The sequence below is a fragment of the Catharus ustulatus genome, chromosome 31 (genome assembly GCF_009819885.2).
Source record: "Catharus ustulatus isolate bCatUst1 chromosome 31, bCatUst1.pri.v2, whole genome shotgun sequence".
Lineage (NCBI taxonomy): Eukaryota > Metazoa > Chordata > Aves > Passeriformes > Turdidae > Catharus > Catharus ustulatus.
In genome coordinates, this window is record NC_046251.1 from 54,052 (window position 1) to 74,436 (window position 20,385).

Here is a 20,385-nt window from a genome sequence, read left to right on the forward strand (position 1 = left end):
GCGCGCAGCCGCCGTCGCCAATGGCAACGGCGGGAGGTGGGCGTGGGCTCGCCGTGGCTCCACCCATGCGCCGGCAGGTAGATGGGCGGGGTTACTCAGACCGCGCCTATCGGGTGGGGCATTACGTCAGGAGAGGGGCGGGGTTTGGCGAGCCACGCCCCGTCGTGTCACCCAAAGCGCACGCGCCAATTGTCGGGGTGGGGTCAGTGGCCACGCCCTTCATTTGCATGTGGTGGGCGTGGTCAGAGCAGCGCGCACGCAGAAGAGACGCGTAGTTCCGGTTGGGCGGGGCAGGGCGGGGCGTGACGTAATCGCGCGCCTGCGCGTGGGGGGATGGCGGACGCTGGAACCAGTTTGGAGCTCGCAGCCCCCAGTTTGGGCGTCCCTGTCCCAGCAGGAGCCCCGTCACACCAGTACGGACTCGTGCCGCACCAGTGGGAGAGCCCTACTCCCAGCACGGAGCGGTCCCACGCCAGTCTGAGCCCGCCCATCACAGTACGGACCGGTCCCGCACCAGTCCGAGCCCACCTGTCCCAGTTCAGCCCAGCATCACCTCTCGCACCTCTCAACCTTCGGGGAAAAATCCCTCCCAGGCCATTCCCTCCCACCCCGCTCCCCAGCCCCGACAGTTCCCGGGTCCGTTTTCCTTCCGTCCTCCTCCCGTGTGACTTTTTTCCCCACTACACACAAGAGAAAACCGATGGAAAATAAAATCCCACCCTCTCCCAATCAAAATAAAATTCGCTGCAAACTTTAAATATTTTGCGAAATCCAGAGGCACCTCCTGCCACCGTATAGCATGGAAATTTTATGGATAATTTATTCTCTCCTTCCCAGGAGCGAAATTCCAGGCGCGGGGAGAATTCCCGGCTCTTCCTTCCCCCGGCTCCTTCCTGCGCCTTCCCGGGGCTTGTGGCATCCCGGGGAAGGGCTGGAAAAGGACCAGGGAGAGGGATTGGGAAAAAGCAATCCCTACCAATCCCCTGGGATGAGCTGTGGGATGAGCTCGATCCCGCAGAGAATTCCCAGAGCAGGGAGAGAAGCGAAAATTCCCTCCGCAGCCTCCCCTCGGCTCCTGTCGCATCCTGGGTTTGATCCCTTTCTTTCAGGCGTTTTTTTTTCTGCCCTCAAACCCAGCGGGACTGGGCGGAAAGGAGGGGAAGCCCCTTTTCCTCCTTTTCCTCCTTTTCCCCCTTTTCAGCCACCAGGTGGGATTGTGGAAGCGCTTCCCGGGAAATCTCCGCTCTCCCGGGATGGGGCGAGTCCGGATCCATCCCGGGAGGAGCTCCGGGATGAGGGATCGCTGCTCCAAGGGAGGAAAATATCCGACTGGAGCTTTTTCCGACTTTTCCGTGTGCCCCTCAGGGGCTTCTGAGCCCTGGAACGGGATCGTGGAATCGCGGGATTTTTTGCGAGGGTCCTTCGAGCTCATCCGGTCCCGTTTATCCCGCACCTGCCGCTCTCCCAGGCGGCTCAAGGATGGGAATGAAGATCCTTGGGGTCCCTCTCAATCCCAAACCACTCCTGGGGATCCCAGTTCCTGCCGCTCCGAGCCATCCTCCTCTCCTCCCAGCCCCGCCGATCCCTTTTTCCAGGCTCCCCCTCATAGCTCTTGGAATTTCCAGGCAGGAATTAAATTCCGGGCAGGATTTCAATCCTCCCGAATCCCTGCACATCCCTGCTGTCCCAGGGATGCGGGATTTGGTCCCAAACCCCTGGTCCCGGGTGGATCGAGGGCGGAAAAGCAGCGGGAAATCAGGAGAGGGAAGGAATTCAAACCCTCCCCGGCCGCAAACTTTTCTTAGAGCTCGGGGACACAAATTCCCGGTGGGAAAAAGGTGGCATCGACAGCAAATTGTATGGAAAATATGTCGCGATGGTCTGGTGCTTGGCCGTGCGAGTGGGGAAAAGCCTTTGGAGATTTTGGGACATCTTTTTGACAGCTGCGATCCCAAAAACACCGATGAGCAACTTCCACCTCTCCTCACCCTCCCGAAATCCTTCCGCGCCACGAAATTGCCTCTGATGAGCTCCCATTTCTTCCCAGACGTTGTTTTCCCCTCCTCGGCCTCATTAAATCAATTTAAAGGCGATTTCGAAACGTTTTCCCCACGCAAACGGCGGCGGCTGAACCCGGTGCCCGCGGCTGCGGGGGTTCCGCTGCGCCGGGGGTCGTTTGCTCCCGGGATTTTGGGTTTAGAGGACACCGACAAACCCTGGGAGCAGCAGCAGGGCTTTTTTGGGAGCACTTCTCGGTGCTTTATTCGGTGTTGCAGGTGGCTGCATCTCGGGTGGGTGTTGGAGGGTGGAAAGGGGAAAATTGCCGAATATCCCGATTTGTTTGGACTGGGTGTACAGAGTGCCCAGGCAACGGAGCATCTTTGGGTTGGGTTGAGTCGGCTCTGCCCAAAATCCCACATTCCAAGACACCAATAACGGGATTTTGGACGGTCCCAAACACTCCGGGATCCTTCAGGGGTAGCCATGAGCCCTGCGGGTGGCAAGCTCGGGTCACCCTCGGCTGTGTGGGGGCAACGGGAGCAGCCGGAGCCTGCGAACAGCCAGGAGTGCTGGCGGTGGCAGTCTGGTGCTGGTGGCGTTTGCCGTGTCCCAGTACAACGCTGGGCACTCACTGGGAGCTGGATCGGCCCGCCGGACCTTCTGGCGGGGTGGCAGCTCCTAAAGAGCCGGGCACTGGCACCCCAAAAGTGCCCTGCCCAGCCGGGCGCTCCCGGGTGTGGGAGAGGGGGTCGGGTGGCCAGCAAGGACTGGGTGGGCAGAGGGGGCGGGTGGGCAGCAGGAGCCGCGGGAGCCCCGGGGGTCCCGAGGGCACCGGGGGTCCCGAGGGCAGCGGCCCCGGACCCCGAGCGGCCCCGGGCCCCGAGCGGCCCCGGACCCCGAGCGGCCCCGGACCCCGAGCGGCCCCTCCGGGGAAGCCCCCGCGCCACCGGGGGGCCACGTGCAACTCCCCGCCACGCCCCCTCCGCCGTGACCACGCCCATCGCTGGCCTAATATGGCGAATATGGGCGTGGCCAAGGCGGTGCCGCGCTGGCATTGGCGGGGCGGGGCGCGGAGGGGGCGGGGCCGCGGCACCGGTTCCCGTCTAAAGGCGGCACCGGGCGGGGTGGGGGCGGCAGCGGGGTCGGGATTCAGGTACCGGCCTGGGGACACCGGGAGCACCCTGGGGACATCGGGCCTGGCCAAACCCAGCCCGGCCCGGCTCACCCCCCGCCGTGACTCTGGCGCTCCCCGGGACACCGGAGGTGCTCGCTGCGGGCGAACCGGGGGCGGCTGTTCCCGGGGGATCCGGGGTGCGGGGGCTGTGGGGGGACCTTGGGGGTGACGGGACGCGGGGACGGGGCTCTCCCGGGATGTCCCCGTATGCGGGAGGGATTCGGGGCGGGCGTTGAGGCTCCCCGGAGCTTCCTGGTTTGGGTCGCGCTGTTCCCGTGCTGGTTCGGGGGTCCCGGGTGTGCCGGACCCCCCCGGTGCCCTGGGAGGGGTCGGGGTCCACTGTGAGCCCCCCTGGCCCCCCGTGTTCCGCCTCGGCTGGGGGCTCCCGGGGCTTTCCCTGCCCAAATTCGGATCCCGTTCGCGTTCGGGGTGTCGCCGTCCCGCTATGGCGGTGGCTCCCGGTTTTAGCGGGGTCCGGGAGTGTCCAGTCCCAGCCCTGGCCACCTCCGGAATCTGAGTTCACCCGCGAGTTTTGAGGTGCTCCGGGGCGTCCCCACGTCCCGGAAGGCACCGCTGTCCTGCCCCTTTTTGGGGGCCTTCGAAACCGGGGAGTTTCTGGGGACCGTGGGGGTGTTCGTGTGGCTTTAGGGTTTCTGTCATCTGAGTTTTAGGGTTTCTGGCTGCTCTCGTGATTAAGCGCCCCATTTAAACCCACGTTCAAGATCCCAGTTCGGGTTTCGGGGGGGGGGGATTTGGGGGGTGCTGAGCTGCCCAGCACGGCATTAATCGCCGTCCTTTTAAATTCCCCAGTGCCTTCCCGTGTTTTGGAGCGATCCCGAGCCGTGCCAGCACCAGGAAAATCAAGGTACGGGGGGATTTTCATGCACCAGGCATTAGGGGATCCTCCCCCGGGCATCCCAGAAGAGTTTTGGGGGCGGTTTGGGGTGGCTGAGCCGCTTCTTCCTCACCTTTTCAAGGCTGATGTTTCGAGAAAATTTGGGTATTCTTCTCGGAAAGAGGTTTTCGGGAGAAGCGACGTTTTTGCGGCGTCTCCTCCTCCCCCGGAGCCGCCCGTGACTCATCTTCCTCCGGCTCGGGGCAGGAACCGCGGCCGCGCCGGGACACGAAAATCCCGGGAAATTGCGGTTAAACCCAGGAAGGAGCGGGGGAAACCAAGGGGAGCGAAAATCCGGGGAGGTGATAGGGAAAGCAAGGTGTGAGCGGGGAAAAAATCCCGGGAAATCCGGGTTAAACCCGGGGAAGAGGGAGGAAAACCCAGGGAAATGATGGGGAGCAAGAGGAGCAATAACCCCAGGACATTAAGATTAAATCCTGGTAAATTTGGCAGTGAGGGGAGAAAAATCCAGGGAAATTAAGATTAAACCCGAGGGTGAATGGAGAGAAATCCAGGGAAATGGTGAAACCCCAAGGTCTGAGGAAAGCAAAAATCCAGGGAAATATGGGGAAACCAAGGGGAGCAAAAATGGCATAAATAAAGTGATATAAAGTTTTAAATCCTCGGGTTGGGCTGGACCTGGCAGAAATGAAGTGAAATAAAGGGAGAAAAATGCCAGGGTGAGGTTGGGTTCCCTCTGCAATCCTGGAGTGAGGAAAATCTGGGATATGATGATGAGGATGATGGGAGATGTCTGCCCCAGATCTCCAGGGCGTGACCAGATCAGGACTGAGATGTCCCAGCAATAACAAAAATCCCAAAAATCAGATTTTTCCCAGGTGAAAACACACCTGGGGTCATGGCTGGGGGGTGTTTCACTGAATCCTGCCGTGTTTAGGGAGGAATAAATGGAAAATCCAGGAGTCTTTTTCCTATTTAATGGCTAATCCTTCTCCAGGGAATAATTTTTAACCTCCTGTGCCCGAGCCAAAGCAGAGCCAGCCTGGCCTGAGCTCCCTGAGGGGAAATTGTGGAATTGCCAGGGATTGGGAGAGGGAAAATCCTGGCTGGAGGTGGGCTGGGATGGAAATAGGAACTTAAAAAGGTGAGGAATGGGAATTTTTTCTTTTTTTTTTAATAAATTCATGGAGATTATGAGGAAAATGAGGGGTGAGAGGAACAAAATCCAGGGGAAATATGGGGAAAAGAAAGGGAGCAAAAATGCAGGGAAATTCAGATTAAACTGAGGTGTGAATGGAACAAAAAGCTGCCGGGTGGCAGTGCCAGGATGTCCCCGGTGCCACCCCCGGTGCTGCCACTTCACCCCAGCTCTGCTGACTCAGCTCCTGCCCGGGCCCATCGCTCTTATCTCGGCCCTTATCAGCTCAACCCTCGCCCCTTCCCGCGCCAATAAACGGAAAAAGGGCGGAAAAGGGCTGGAAAGCAACACCTGGAATTTTGATCCGGGCATCCAACGGCATTTCCTCATTCCCAGGAGTCCCAGGAGCTGCTCCATGTCCTCCTGTAGGGATTCTCCTTTCCTGAGCGTGCTCCTGCTTCCTGGGCCAAATTAGTTGGAAAAGGGCATTTTTGGCACGTGAAACCTTCCTAGTTTTTCTCTGGAAAACTTTGAGCCATTTCCTAAGGCTTTTCCCACCTTCTCCATGCCCCAGGCGTGGCTGCTGCTCCAATTTCCCAATTCCAGGCTGCAATAGCCCTGGCTGCTGCATCATTCCCACTCCTCCTCCTCCTCCTTCCGTGGGCAAGTCGGGGTTCTGGGGAATGAGAATTCCCTTTTGCACCAGGCACATCCCAGGGGTAGGGAATGGACAGGGATTTGGGGCCTCCAAAGGCTCTTTTTCCAGCTCCAAGGAAGGACTTCCTGTGAAAATTCCTTTTTCCTCAGGCATGTCCCAGGGAAGGGATTTGGGCTCACCTGTCCCTGCTGCCCCAGAGAGCTCCCAAAAAATCCCTCCCATCCCCAGAAATCCTCTGCTCAGGCCTGGCAAGGCGCAGCTCTGTTTTTAGACCTGGCCTTGGGCTTACCTGGCGGCCCTGGGAGGGGACAGCAAATCCCGGATTTCCTGGGAATCGCCGCAGCTGGGAATTGCTTGTGAGGCTCCACTCCTTCCCAGGGCTCCTCTGGGGCTGCTTCCAGCACTAAAAGAGGATTTCATTTTTTCCCAAATAGGGAGAGCCCTTCCCAGCAGTTTTTTTGGGAATTCTGTGGTCTTTTCCCATTTCCTCCTGGCATTCTGGTGCCAGTCCTGGGCTCCACAATCCCTTCCTGAGGGGCTGGGACACTCCAAGAATTGCACGGGAAAAGACTGGATTTGTGTCCTGCTGCTGCCCAGGGTGGCCCCTGCACCCCCCCGGGACAGGGCCCAAAAATTGGGATTTTGGGGCTCTCTCATTCCTGAGAAATTCTCTTCCCTGCTCCCAGGGGCGGCGTTTCCAAAGGGGGAGCTTGGGCACCAAATGTCTGGGAATGGCTGTGTGGGAAAAAGGGCAAGGTGGGATCTGATCCCTGAATCCAAAAATATAAATGTTGGGTTTTTTGTAGCCCAGGAAGAGCCATTCCTGCTCCAGCTGGACTGGGAATGCTGCAGCTCCCCTCGGGAAGGGGCAAAGCAAAACTTCCCCCAATTTGTGATCAGCTCCAGCAGCAGGAGAATTGCCAGGGAAGAGGCAGGGCAGGGCCCGGCCCCGTCACGTGCTGGGATCAGTTGGAATTTTCCTCCTGGCTTGCCCAGACAGGTGGGAAAAGCCAGGATTTGGGATCCAGCTCGTCCTTGTCGCCCTCCCTAAAACCCGGCTTGGGGTCTGGAGCCCCTTTTGGGGTCTCTGAGCAGCACAGGGGGCTGTGATCCCACCCAAAATTCCTTTTCCAAGGAAAATTCACCATTTCTGGGAAGGTTGAACAGGGGCTGGGTTGGGTTTGTGTCCCTGGAGGTTTTTAGGGTCACTGGAGTTTTTTGGGAAGGCCTTGGAGCTGCAAATATTCCTGATTTTGGGACAGTATCAGAGATTACATTACTTAAACTGGGTTTTTTCCCCACTTAAAATTGGAAATATCCCACTGAGAGGCTCCAGCTGGAATGAAAACCAGGATTTCTCAGAAACACTGAGTTTTTGACCCTTTTTGCCCAAAATTTGCCATTTCCAGGCTCAGATTTTGTCTCCCCACTCCCACACAGGGATGGGGCTCTCACTCCCGTCAGCTGGAGATTGGGAGGAAATTTTGGGTGGATTTTGGACATCCCACACCAAAAATCCCCCTCAGCCAAATCCAGGGGGTTTCTCCTGCTGGGAATGGCTCTGGAAATCGGCCTTTAACCAGCAGGAGAGCTGGGAAATGAGTTTATGGTGGGGCAGGGCCTGGAAGGGCCCCGAGGCCGCAGGTCCCGGACCCTGCCCTGGAATCCTGGAAAATCCCAAACTGGGCACAAAAACCCCAAATACCCAACAGCATTTCCAAAAAATTCCTTGGGCTCCAGCGGCCCCAGGGCCCTGCCCATTCCCTGGGAAGATTTTCCAGTGCTTCACCCCTCTCTGGATGAGGAATTTTCCCTAAAATCCACCCCAAACCTTCCCAGGGGTCCTGCCCCAGCAGCTTCTGACAATCCTTGTTCCAATCCAGGGAATGAAGGTTGAAATTCCCCAATCCCTGTTTTCGGGGCACATTTCAGGACCATTTTGCTGGGATCTTGCTGGAATTTTTCTCCCTTTGGAGCAAAAAAAATGCCCAAGGGAGGCTGGAGTTGGTTTTAAAAACAAACAAACAAACAAAAAAACGTATCCATGTTGAAAATTCCTGTGAATTGCGTTTTCCTGGGGTGGTTTAGTCTCCTCAGAGAGTGACAGAGTCAGAACCTGTTTGGAAATATTTCGAAATCCAGGGAGAAGCTCGGAGGAGTTCTGGAATTTGCCACAAGCAGGGGCAGCTTCTGCCTGTCCGCCTTCCCTGGGATTTTTGGGATATGAGAGGAAGGATTCCTTGGACAGCCTGGAATTATGGAAATAAGGGAGCAAAGGGAAGAATTTGGGGCAGGAGGAGGAAATCCAGGAAGGGTTCGAGGAGCAACAGGGAAAATTCTGTGGGAAAAAATCCCATTCCTGCATTTTTTGAGTTTTTCCTTGGAAAAGGGAGAAAGCTTTCCATGGAGGGATCTTTTTTGGGAAAATCCCCGGAAAAGCTCAGTTCAGTTGGATTTTTCCCATTTAAAAGGAGCAGTGGGATGGCAATCCAAGGGCTTAACCTGGAATATTCCCAATTTTTTATGGGATAGAGAGAAAACCGAGATCTGTGGATCCCAAATTCCTCATCCTCATCCCTCCTGTGCCAGGGCTGGGAGCTCTGGAGTTGCTGGTCTCGTTTTTCCCAGACAGAATTCCCAGGGCGTTGGATCTGTCCCTGCTCTTTGCTCCAATTCCGTTGGGAAACTTTCACCCCTTCCCTCTGCCGGTTTTCCTTGGGTTTTTATTTATCTGGAATGTCCCAGTGGAGCAGCTCCTTCAGGCTGTCGGGAATTCCCTGTCTGGGATCTGTTTTAGATGATTCCACGGGAAGGGATCCCCAGGGATGCTCCAGCCCAACCCCGGGGCCTGGCTGGAAAAATCCAAATGAAAGCAAAATTCCCAAGGAATTAAAGGAATGAAGGTGAAAATCCAGGCTTGGGGTGGGAATGGTGGGAGAGGAGAACGCTGTCCCAGGGAATTCCAGGGAAAGCCCCAAAATCCCACTCAGGAAAACAGCCCCACAGCAGAGGGAATTCTTTAATTGGGATTTAGTCGATATTTAATGGATTTAAAGGCACCTCTGGAATTTGGGAATGGGCAGGTTTGGAATGGGAAAATAGCAGGATTTTTTCCCCCTTTTTAAAGGAAAACCAGTCCAGAGGCACCAGGGAGTTTTGAAGGAGCCTTGGGGTTGTTTTGCCTCATTAACGAGGCATTAACTGAGCCTCTCCCAATCCCAGAGATTTCCCAGCATTCCAGAATCCCAAAAATTGGATTCATGGGGTGGTTTTAATGCCCAGAGCCAACAGGAATAAAAATTCCTTGCCTAAATCAGGGGGGAATCCAAGGACAATCCTGATTTTTAGGGATAATTTTGTGCCTCAAATCAGGTAGAATTCAGAGAGAAGCCCTGAATTTTAGTGACAAATCCCATTTTTCCCCTCCCAGCCATGGATCCGGGCGCTTCCAGCACCTCCCTGGCGGATCCCAGCGGGGATCCCGAGCGGAACGTCTCCAGGATCTGCGGCGTCTGCGGGGACAGAGCCACCGGCTTCCACTTCAACGCCATGACCTGCGAGGGCTGCAAGGGCTTCTTCAGGTGTGCCTGGATCCCAGAAACCTCGGGAGCCCAAAGGGGATCCATGGGATCCTGAACTGGGCCCGGAATTCTGGGCGGTGCCGCGTTCCCCTGGTTTAAGGGGGAGAAATTGTTGATTTTCTTTTTTTTTTTTTTTTTTTTTTTTTTTTTTTTTTTGTGGGTTTGGAACCTTGGGATGGTTTTTCCCCCTGTTTTCCCAGGGTTTTTTCATGGATCTGGGAGCCTTGAAGCACTCCAGGAAAAGGGGGCAGTGTGAGATAACTCCCTGGGGTAACAAATTGGGATTTTTCCTGAGCCAAAAGAGCCCTAAAATCTCCTCAAAAAACTCTGGGATTGGGGGATGAGGAAGGCCAGGGGTTCCCTTGGAGCAGCTCTTCCCAAACCCAGCACTTCCAGGGAATTCTGCTGTCCCCCCTGGGAATTCTGCCCCCATCTCCCAAAGCAATTCCCTCACTCCAGGCTGGGAATCAGGCCTGGAATTCTCTAATTGTAGCCCCTGGGATCCCAAATCCTCCTGGGAATGGTTTCCATGGAATTCCAGCCCAGCTCCTGTGTCACCCTGGGAGCCTCCAGAGCCACCCAAGCTGCAATTTTCATTCCAAACCTGGAATTTTGGGCTGTCCTGAGCCCTGGGAATGTTTTTCCCTCATTTTTTGTGCATTCCTGGCCTTTCCCTGGTTTTTTGTGGAAAAAAAATGAGCTTTTTATGGATTATTTTGGCTCTGATCCTTTGTTCTTGGAATATTTTGGCTCTGACCCTTTCTCCCAGGAAGATTCTGGCTCTGACCCTTTTTCCTGGAAGGCTCTGGCCCTCCTTCCCTGGATTATTTTGGCTCTGACCCCTTGTCCTCTGCCCCACGCTCCCGCTCCGCCCGGCCGCGCTGTGGTTTTGCTGCAGCTCAGGGTTGTCATTTTCGGGCTCCTTTCTCCGTGTCCTGCAGCGAGAATTCCTCTCCCTGCACACCCAAAATGTGCTCAGGCCAGTTCTGCCAGCAAAGCCGGGCTTAGGGCAGCTGGCCTTAAACCCAGACTGGGGTTTGTTTTGCTGCTGGGGGAATTTCTGTGCAATCCTTCCACCCTCCTGGCCTGAAAACAATCCCTGCTTGGACCCAAAAACCTCCTCAAACCCAGCGGGCTGGGCTGGGCCTGGAGCAGCCTGGTCAAGCTGGGTTTAAGGTCGTTTCCCCCCAAGCCATTGTGGGACAAACCCCTTGGGTGTTTAATTTCCCCTGGAGCTCCCGGTGTTCGGAGCGGCGGCCGAAGGTGGGGATGCACCCCAGGAAGGTTTTCCCCTTCCCTGCCCTTCTGCAGGAGGAGCATGAAGAAGAAGGCCATGTTCACCTGTCCCTTCAACGGCAGCTGCCACATCACCAAGGACAACCGGCGGCACTGCCAGGCCTGCCGGCTCAAGCGCTGCGTGGACATCGGCATGATGAAGGAGTGTGAGTGTCCGGCCGGGAGTGACCCCTGCCCGGGCCCTGCCCAGGGCGATGCAAAGGGCAGGGGAAGCAGCGGGTAATGATTGAGAGCGGTGGCTTAATGATTCCTTCCCATCCAGGAGTTGTTACCTCATGGATTCTCCTGGTTTTTTTTGAGGAAAATCAGCTCCCAGTGTCTCTGAAAATCCTCTTTTCCAGCATTTCCCTGCTCCACGGGGGGAGTTGGATCAGCTTCCCCATGCCCGTGGAGCCGGGTTCAGTTTTCCTCTTCTTTTTCCTCTTCTCCCTCTGGGATTTTTTTTTCCGAGCCTTTTTTCCATGTGGGATAAAGCAGGGACTTAAGTCAACAGCAGAGGGAATTAAAGCGGTTTTAAAGCCCAGTCCAAACACACAAACACAGCCCAAATGTTTGTTTTCTCCGGGTGTATTTAGAGATAAGTGGCTTTTAAAAATAAAAAGTGTTTGAGGTGCCGGGGAGGAGCTGGGTGCCCCTGGAGAGCTCCAAGCGAACATTTTCTGCTGGGCAGGGTGTCCATGGAGCTGGAAATTCGGGATATGGAAGCAGGGCCCTTTCCCTGATGTGCTAAATGAGAGCAAACAGAACCTGGTGTTACCTTGGGGCCTCCAGAAAATCAGAATTTGGAGGTGCTGGTGGGGGAAAAAAATGCTTACATTTTCAGTGATCCTGATGGAAATCCCTGGATTTTATTGTTGGGATTGATGAGGGAGGAAAAGGCCACACCCCACACTGGCTGTCCCCAAATTCTGGGGAGCTGTCCCTGCTTTTTGAGGAGCCCCTAAGGAGGGAAGTGCTTTAATTTGCACCAGCAGCCAATTAATTCCCGGGAAGGGCTGGAAAGTTCCTGGGCAGCAATTCCAGGGGGTTTTCTCCAGGTTTTCTCCGTGTTTTCCTCAAGGGAGTTAACGTGTAAACAGCCCTGTTAGCAAATCCTGCCTGGATTAACCAAAACTGGCCCAGAGAGGCTAAAAATAGCTAAAAATGGACTTTGCTGCTGGAAAAAAGGAGAGGGGACGAAATGTTGGGGTTATTTTTAGGTGTCAGAAGGGAATGGGGAAGGTTTCAAGGCCTTGTTTTCCACGGGGTGTTGGGATTCAGGGAATGTGGGACGGGGAGGAAGAGGAGGAAGAGGAGCAGGGCCTTGTGGGGGTCTGACCCAGGCAGACCCTTCCCTGGGCAAACCTTGGTGGCTCTCTGTCTGTCTGGGGACAAACTGGGCAGGCAGGAAAACCCCCCAGGGATTTGGGAATGATTTGGGAATTCTCCCAGTGTCACCCTGTCCTCTCCTCACCGCTCTCCCTTGGGTCACGGGCTGGGAAATCTGCTCTTTCCCACCTGCTGGGGAGCCAGGAAATCTGGAATTGCCCCTTCCTGCCTTCTTCCAGCTGTTGGAGCTGAGGGGTGTTGGGGCTTTCCTGATGAGCCCCCAAAATCCTCCACGGATTTTTACCATGGGAACCCGAGCAGGCAGTGCCCACCTGGGTCTGATGCTTTTTGGGACAAAGACTGGGATGGGGGAAAGGCAAAATCCTGATTTTTTCCTCCCCAGGCAGAGGTGGGAGCGACCTTGCAGCCCTGCTGAGGTGTCCCAGGCCCCTCTGAGATTGTGCAAGGCTGGAAAGTGGAGAATGGAGAGTGGAAAATCGCCCTTGGCCAAAGGAGCGGGGCAGCTCCTCCCGCCCTCCGTTCCACCTTGGCTCTCCCAGCACGGGGTCCCTGTGCCCTGGGAGCTCCAGAACAACCCTGGGAGCTCCAAAACAACCCCTGGGAGCTCCAAAACAGCCCCTGGGAGCCTCGGTCCCTGTTGGGGCTGGGGAAAGGCAGCTCTGGCTTTGGGGGCTCTCAGGAGTTGGTTTGTGCAGCTCCCCGGTGCTTTTTGTCCTTCCAGCCCCTCTGAGGCTGCTCAGGGCTGGGAGCTGTTGATAAAAAAAGTGAAGATTTGAGCCCAAATTGCCCCGGGTGCTTTTTTCCATAAACAAACAGGCCCAGCCTCGCGTGGAGCCCAACCTTTGGCCGCTGTGAGCGCCGCCACCCCAATAAAAGCCATAAAGCCCCAACCCTCGGGGCGGGGGGGGTTTGGCTGTGCCTTGACCTTAAAAATCAGATTAAAGCTGCCCTGAAGCAGCGTTGGACACCCGTGGTGGCAGCTGGGAGCTGGGTGAACCCGGCAGGTCAGAGCACTGAGCAAACAGGAGGGAGCAGGGCTGGCACGGCCCCGGTGCCCCCAAAGCACCAGAGACCCCCTGGCACAGCAGGGCCGAGGGACTGGGGAGGAAAAGAGATTTTCCAGGGGTTGTTCCCGTCCCTAATTCCACCCCTTCTCCCTCCCAGTCATCCTGACGGACGAGGAGGTGCAGAGGAAGAGGGAGATGATCCTCAAGAGGAAGGAGGAGGAAGCGCTGAAGGAAAGCCTCAAACCCAAACTCTCAGAGGAGCAGCAGAAAGTCATCGACGTCCTGCTCGAGGCCCACCGCAAAACCTACGACCCCACCTACGCCGACTTCACCAAATTTCGGGTACTGACCCCAAAAATCTCCTTTGTGCCTCAAATCCCCCCTGCAAAACGCACAAATCCCTCTGCCAGCCCCGCTCCTCAGGGAGCTTTCTCTGTTTTCTCCCCCAGCCCCCCGTGAGGAGCAACCCCAGCAGCAGAGGGGCCACGAAATCCTCGTCCCTCCTCACCCAGGACCTGTCCTCGGAGGATTCCTCGGATCTCTTCGGCTTCAGCACATTCCCAGGTGTGCCCCAGTTCCTCCCGGCCCCAAACTGGGATTGGGAGCCAGGGAGGGACCCCGGGACTCGCTCTGGGCTGGAGGTGATGCTGCAAACCTCCCCAGGTTCCAGGGGTGGGGAAGGGCTCTGCCAGAGCCCAAACCAGCCCCACCACGAGGGTCTGCCCTGCTCCTCCTCCTCCCCACCCCACATTCCCAGAATGGGATCCCAAACGGCCCCAAAATCACCCCTGTGGAGGTCGTGGGGGCAGAGATGGAGCAGCTCCACCCGAATTTGGCATTCCCGAGGTTTTCCTCACCTCCTGCGGGGGCTCACAGCGGCGCAGAGCCCCCCAGGGCCCCTCAGAGCCCCTCAGAGCCTTTCCCTCCGCGCAGATTCCGCGGAGCCGGCGCCGTTCCCCAGCCTGGCGCTGCCGGAGGAGCAGGACGAGAGCTCCTCCATGAACCTGGAATTCTCGCAGCTCTCCATGCTCCCGCACCTGGCTGACCTGGTCAGCTACAGCATCCAGAAGGTGATCGGCTTTGCCAAGATGATCCCGGGATTCAGGTGAGCCCTTGGGTCCCCAAATCCAGGGAATTCTGTGCTGCCCTTCCCAGCTCTGTGTTCTGGCTCTCCCCATCCCTGGGGTTCTCCTCTTTTCCCAATACCCTGGAAAACACACTCAAATTCCATCAGAGCTCCTTCAGTGCTCGAGGGGCTCGTGACGGGCCCCAGGTTCTGTTTGTTCCAAGATTTGGGGCAAAAATGCACCTGAAAAAAGCCTGGGATGGAAATTTCTGGGGAGGGAGCCCCAGCTGAGGGCCTGGTGAACACCCTGGGGGTGGCAGCTCCCCCTGGGCCTGTCCTGTGTCCCCTCTGTCCCCAAGCACCCCCACCCAGAGGGCAAATTCTCTGGCAGGGATCTGTCTGCAGAGGACCAGATCGTGCTGCTCAAGTGCAGCGCCATCGAGGTGATCATGCTGCGCTCCAACCAGTCCTTCACCCTCGAGGACATGTCCTGGACCTGCGGCAGCAACGACTTCAAGTACAGGGTCAGCGATGTCACCCAGGGTACGGCGATCCCAGCCCAAATCCCGGCACTCCCTGGTTTTGTGCTCAGAAAGGGGGCGGCTCCTGCCCCAAATCTTGGGGGTTTAGGTGACAAATGGCACCTCAAATGTCCTCAGTGCTACCCCAGTGTGGCACACCCCGATGTGTCTGAAACAATCCCCTCCCAAAAGGGACAAATCCCCTTCCAAAGGGACAAATCCCCCTGCAGAGGACGAGATCCTTTCCCAGAGCCCCTCTGAGGCCCCGCTCTCTCCACAGCCGGGCACAGCATGGACCTGCTGGAGCCCCTGGTGAAATTCCAGGTGGGGCTGAAGAAGCTGAACCTGCACGAGGAGGAGCACGTGCTGCTCATGGCCATCTGCATCCTGTCCCCAGGTAGGGACAAACCCACCCCCAAACCCTAAAAACCCACAGAGGAGAAAACCCTGAATCCTGAAAACCCACAAAAGGGGGGGAAACACCCTTTGTCCCTAAAAAGGGACAAAAAGGAGGGAATTACCCCAAACCCTAAAAACGGACAAAAGGGAAGGAATGTCCCCAAAGCATAAAAAGGGACAAAAGGGGGGGGATCACCCCAAACCCTAAAAAGCCAGGAAGGGCAAGGAATCACCTCAAACCCTAAAAAGGGACAAAAGGGCGGGGATCACCCCAAACCCTAAAAAGCCACAAAAGGGAGGGAATGACCCCAAACCCTCAAACCCCCTCAAGGGAGGGAATGACCCCAAACCCTCAAATCCCCCCAAAGGGAGGGAATGACCCCAGACCCTCAAACCCCACTGAAGAGAGGGAATGACCCCAGACCCTCAAACCCCACTGAAGAGAGGGAATGACCCCAAACCCTCAAACCCCTCCGAAGGGAGGGAATGACCCGAAACCCTCAAACCCCCCCGAAGGGAGGGAATGACCCCACACCCCACCAAAGGGAGGGAATGACCCCAAACCCTCAAACCCCCTGAAGGGAGGGAATGACCCCAAACCCTCAAACCCCACCAAAAGAAGGGAATGGCCCCAAACCGTCAAACCCCCCGAAGGGAGGGAATGACCCCAAACCCTCAAACCCCTCCGCAGACCGGCCGGGCGTGCGGGAGCCGCGGCGGGTGGAGGCGCTGCAGGAGCGGCTCTCGGAGGTGCTGCAGAGCTACATCCGCGCCCGGCACCCGCCGCCCGGCAGCCGCCTGCTCTACGCCAAGATGATCCAGAAGCTGGCGGACCTGCGCAGCCTGAACGAGGAGCACTCGCGGCAGTACCGCTGCCTGTCCTTCCAGCCCGAGCACAGCATGCAGCTCACGCCGCTGGTGCTCGAGGTGTTCGGCAATGAGATCTCCTGAGCGCCCGGGGAGCCGGCCCGGCGGGGCTGGGCAGGAGGAGCCGGCCCGGCGGGGCTGGGCAGGAGGAGCCGGCCCGGCGGGGCTGGGCAGGAGGAGCCGGCCCGGCGGGGCCGGGCTGTGGCAGCGCTGCTCGGGGCTCTCCCGGTGCGGGAGCGGCGATCCCTGCGGGGGTGGTTCGGGGCTGGGCTGCCTCCAATCCCGTCTGGTTCCGAGGGGGAAGCGCCGGGAGCTGAACTGGGGCCGTGCTCTGCTCCCCCCGGGCTCGGACACCCCGAATCCCGGCAGGAGCTGCCAGGGGCGATGTCCCCACGGCTCCACCGCACCCCGGGTGCCGCTGCCGCCGGACGGGGATGAGCCAGAGGCAGCTGAGAGAGCCCCGCGAGGGGAAATTGTGTCCTCGACCGTCTAAGGGAAGAGCAGGACGAGCTTTGTTTGCACTCCCCGGGAAGGGGGGAGCCGGGGAGCTCCAGGAGTCACCCCCAGTTCGGAGCCGGGCCCTCTGGGGGATGGGGTGATGTCCCCTGGGAGGGGACAGGGCCCCCGGGATCCCAGCCCGGCCTGGCTTCCTCCCCCGGCCGTGTTCTAGACACGGCTCCGGCCCTTGGTCCCACCCAGGGCAAACCCTGGGAAGGGATTGGGGAGCTGGGGGGCTCCAGACCCCTGGGAAGAGCCATCACAGCTCCCCCAGGCCCTGACCGAGGGCCGGAGGGTCCCCAGTGTCCGGAGGGTCCCCGGCTCTGGCCAATAAACTCCTGCTTGGGCACATCACCTCCGCCCGAGGCTCGTGTGTCTGTCCGTGCCTGTGTGTCCATCCCTGGGTCCCCAGGGGGGCTGTGCAGGGCCGTGTGGGTCTGTCCCAGAGGTGGGTGGAGGTGTCACTGTCCGTCTGTCCCTCTGTCCGTCTGTCCCGGTCCCGCCCCGCGTGTCCTCGGTCCCGGCCGCCAGGGGGGGTTCGCCACACCCAACCGCTGCCTTGATCCCGCGGAAGTGTCGCAAAACGTTTGCTAGGGGGTGCCGTAAATCACAGAAGTATCACAAAACTGTGGCGGGGGGGAAAAAGAAAAAAAAAATTGCTGGGGACAGCCGTAAAGTATGGAAGTGTCGTGAAGGCGTTGCTAGGGACCACTGTAACGCGCGAAAGTGTCGTAAAAGCAGTTGCTATGGACCGCCATAAAGCGTGGAAGTGCCCTAAAAGCCGTTGCTATGGACCGCCATAAAGCGTGAAAGTGCCCTAAAAGCCGTTGCTAGGGACCGCCGTAAAGCGCGGAAGTGTCGCAAAAGCCATTGCTAGGGACCGCCGTAAAGCGCGGAAGTGTCGCAAAAGCAGTTGCTAGGGACCGCCGTAAAGCTCGGAAGTGTCGCAAAAGCCGTTGCTAGGGACCGCCGTAAAGCGCGGAAGTGTCGTAAAAGCCGTTGCTATGGACCGCCGTAAAGCGTGGAAGTGTCGTAAAAGCCGTTTCTAGGGACCGCCGTAAAGCGCGGAAGTGTCGTAAAAGCAGTTGCTAGGGACCGCCGTAAAGCGCGGAAGTGTCGTAAAATCCGTTGCTATGGACCGCCGTAAAGCACGGAAGTGTCGTAAAATCCGTTGCTAGTGACCGCCGTAAAGCGCGGAAGTGTCGTAAAATCCGTTGCTAGGGACCGCCGTAAAGCGCGGAAGTGTCGTAAAATCCGTTGCTAGTGACCGCCGTAAAGCGCGGAAGTGTCGTAAAGTCCGTTGCTAGGAACCGCCGTAAAGTGCGGAGGTGTCGTAAAGTCCGTTGCTAGGAACCGCCGTAAAGCGCGGAAGTGTCGTAAAAGCCGTTGCTAGTGACCGCCATAAAGCGCGGGATTGTCGTAAAAGCCGTTGCTATGGACCGCCGTAAAGCGCGGAAGTGTCGTAAAATCCGTTGCTAGGGGCCGCCGTAAAGCGCGGAAGTGTCGCAAAAGCCGTTACTAGGGAGCGCCGTAAAGCGCGGAAGTGTCGTATGTGCCGTTGCTATGGACCGTCGTAAAGCGCTGGAGTGTCGTAAAACCGGTTGCTGGTGACTGCCGTAAAGCGTGCGCGCTCGCGGCGGGGGCTGAACCCAGGCAAGCGCGGGAAAAACCCGGCGGGCCGAGCTGACGTTGTGGGGGCGTGGCCTCGCGGGGGGCGTGGCCTCCCGTCGCCATGCGCAGTGCCGCGCGCGCCGCCCGCTCCGTGGCCATGGCCGCCACCGGCACCGTGACCGGGACCGGCACTGGGACCGGCACCGGGCACAAGCGGCCGCACCCCGAGCCCGCCGCCCGCATCGGCACTCACGACGGCACCTTCCACTGCGACGAGGCGCTGGCGTGTTTCCTGCTGCGCCTCCTGCCCCGCTACCGGGTACGGACCCGCACGGGGCATGAACGGACCGGGGCACGGTGCGGGGCCGGGTCTCTTCGTCTTCCTCCGGGTCGCTCCTCTCTCGGTCTCATGTGGGGACATTTGAGCCCATCTTTGGCCCCCCTTCTGTCCCCCGTCCCACCTGGGGGTCACCCTTATCTCCCCCACCCCCTCCTCACCGGGAGCCGCTCCCGGTGGCCCCGGTGGCCCCGGGCACACTCACGCGTGTCCCCTGCAGGACGCGGAGATCGTGCGGACGCGGGACCCGCAGCGCCTGGCCGGCTGTGACGTGGTGGTGGACGTGGGGGGCGAGTACGACCCGGGGCGGCACCGCTACGACCACCACCAGAGGTGAGCGCCCCGCCGGGCACCGCGGCGGCCCCGGGAGCCCCGGGGTGACCGCGTGGCCCCGCAGGTCCTTCACGGAGTCCATGCGGAGCCTGCGGCCGGACAAGCCCTGGAGCACGAAGCTGAGCAGCGCCGGACTCGTCTATTGTCACTTCGGGTCGCAGATCCTGGCGGGGCTCCTGGGGCAGCCCGAGGACGGGCCCGTGGTCACAGCGCTCTATGACAAGGTGACAGGGGTGACAGGGGTGACACGGGTGACAGGGGGTCTGCCAGGGTCCAGTCTGTGGCAGCTGCTGGGGCACTTGGGCTGCTTCTAGCTAGGCTGAGCTCTGCTGTCCCCTCACTGTCCTCTCTGTCCCCGCTGTGCTGTCCCCTGACTGTTCTGCCCTATCCCCCCTTGCTGTCCCCTCGCTGCTCCTCACGTTCCCCTCCTCTGTCCCCAGCTGTACGAGAACTTCGTGGAGGAGATCGATGCCATGGACAACGGGATCGCGCCGGCGGCGGGGGAGCCCCGTTACGCCCTCAGCACCACCCTGAGCGCCCGCGTGGGACACCTGAACCCCCGCTGGAACGAGCCCGACCAGGACACCGAGGTGGGGACAGCCCCGGGGACCCCCTGCCGGGGCCACCCTGCCTGGGGCCGCTGCTGACCCCCGTGTCCCCAGGCGGGCTTCAGGAGGGCCATGGAGCTGGTGGGCAGCGAGTTCCTGGAGCGCCTGGACTTTTACCACCGGGCCTGGCTGCCGGCGCGGGCACTGGTGGAAGAGGCCATCCAGAACCGCTTCCAGGTAATGCTGAGCCAGCCTGGGGGCAGCCTGGAGTTTTGGAGGAGAACTGGGGCGTGGGGAGGACAAATCCCTTCGGTAGAAAGCTCTGGGGACAGCTCTGTGCCCCGTATCCTGCCTGTGTCCCTGCAGGAGGGCACGCCGGGGTTCTGGGGACACCGAGCCCAGAGTGGTTTTGGGGGTCACCCCCGTGTCCCCAGCGTGTCCCCCCCGCAGGTGGACGGCAGCGGGCAGGTCCTGGAGCTGTCGCAGGGCGGCTGTCCGTGGAAGGAGCACCTGTTCCAGCTGGAGCGGGAGCTGGCGCTGCCCCGGCCCCTGCAGCTCGTGCTGTTCCCGGACCGGGGTGGGCAGTGGCGGGTGCAGAGCGTCCCCGCAGCCCCCCACAGTTTCGAGAGCCGGTGAGACCCCTCCCCTGGCCCTGCCACAGCTCCCCGTGGCGCCGGGGCCGCTCTCAACCCCCGTGTCCCCACAGGCTGCCCCTGCCCGAGGCCTGGCGGGGGCTGCGGGACGAGGCTCTGTCCGAGCTGGCCGGAATTCCCGGCTGCGTCTTCGTCCACGCCAGCGGCTTCATCGGGGGAAACCGGACCCGGGAGGGGGCCTTGGAGATGGCCCGGAGGACGCTGGAGCTCGGGGGGGGCACAGAGAGGACGTGAGCCCCCTCCCCAGCGGGGTCACCCCGGTGTGGGGTCCCGGGGCGCTGCAGGGACCGTTCCTGCTCAGATCCCGGATTCTCCGAGGGATCTGCTGTGCTGGGAAGGGGAAGCAGCCCCTCCCGGGGGTCTCAGAGTACCCACCCCTGTGCTCGACAGGTGTCAGAGACGTTTTGGCTCCATTTCCTGGGAGTTTGTCCCCGTTCCTGTCACGCCCCTGCACCGAGGTGCTGCCAGCTCCAGTAAAAACCAGTGTGTGCCCAGTGGATTCTCTGTTGACG

At 59.1% G+C, this 20,385-nt stretch overlaps 2 protein-coding genes across 5 annotated transcripts; both read left to right on the plus strand.

The window, feature by feature from the left end:
- The first annotated feature begins 3,198 nt into the window (after positions 1-3,198).
- Positions 3,199-16,011, plus strand: VDR (vitamin D receptor). Of its 4 annotated transcripts, XM_033083080.1 has the most exons (10): positions 3,199-3,264; positions 3,986-4,040; positions 9,258-9,408; positions 10,720-10,850; positions 13,198-13,382; positions 13,490-13,604; positions 13,974-14,145; positions 14,498-14,649; positions 14,908-15,024; positions 15,718-16,011. In XM_033083080.1, the coding sequence occupies exons 3-10, from the start codon at positions 9,260-9,262 to the stop codon at positions 15,975-15,977; spliced, it is 1,281 nt and encodes a 426-aa protein (XP_032938971.1). In that variant the 5' UTR covers positions 3,199-3,264; positions 3,986-4,040; positions 9,258-9,259; the 3' UTR covers positions 15,978-16,011. The 4 variants fall into 4 exon arrangements, with proteins under 4 accessions (XP_032938971.1, XP_032938970.1, XP_042636017.1 ...); XM_033083079.1 differs by having other exon boundaries at positions 13,490-14,145; XM_042780083.1 differs by lacking the exon at positions 15,718-16,011 and having other exon boundaries at positions 13,490-14,145; positions 14,908-15,170.
- Positions 16,012-18,150: 2,139 nt separating this feature from the next.
- On the plus strand, positions 18,151-20,367 carry MYG1 (MYG1 exonuclease). Its single transcript, XM_033083427.2, has 7 exons — positions 18,151-18,321; positions 18,560-18,672; positions 18,737-18,896; positions 19,113-19,262; positions 19,335-19,457; positions 19,671-19,852; positions 19,927-20,367. The coding sequence occupies exons 1-7, from the start codon at positions 18,160-18,162 to the stop codon at positions 20,105-20,107; spliced, it is 1,071 nt and encodes a 356-aa protein (XP_032939318.1). The 5' UTR covers positions 18,151-18,159; the 3' UTR covers positions 20,108-20,367.
- The last annotated feature ends 18 nt before the right edge of the window (positions 20,368-20,385 follow it).

Bases quoted from the DNA above. Each gene is read 5' to 3' on its own strand.
- VDR (XM_033083079.1), top strand. From the start codon at position 9,260: ATGGATCCGGGCGCTTCCAGCACCTCCCTGGCGGATCCCAGCGGGGAT. The intron at 9,409-10,719 runs GTGTGCCTGGAT...GCCCTTCTGCAG, and splicing joins GGCTGCAAGGGCTTCTTCAG to GAGGAGCATGAAGAAGAAGG. The intron at 15,025-15,717 runs GTAGGGACAAAC...ACCCCTCCGCAG, and splicing joins CATCTGCATCCTGTCCCCAG to ACCGGCCGGGCGTGCGGGAG.
- MYG1 (XM_033083427.2), top strand. From the start codon at position 18,160: ATGGCCGCCACCGGCACCGTGACCGGGACCGGCACTGGGACCGGCACC. The intron at 18,673-18,736 runs GTGAGCGCCCCG...GTGGCCCCGCAG, and splicing joins CGCTACGACCACCACCAGAG to GTCCTTCACGGAGTCCATGC. The intron at 19,458-19,670 runs GTAATGCTGAGC...TCCCCCCCGCAG, and splicing joins CCATCCAGAACCGCTTCCAG to GTGGACGGCAGCGGGCAGGT.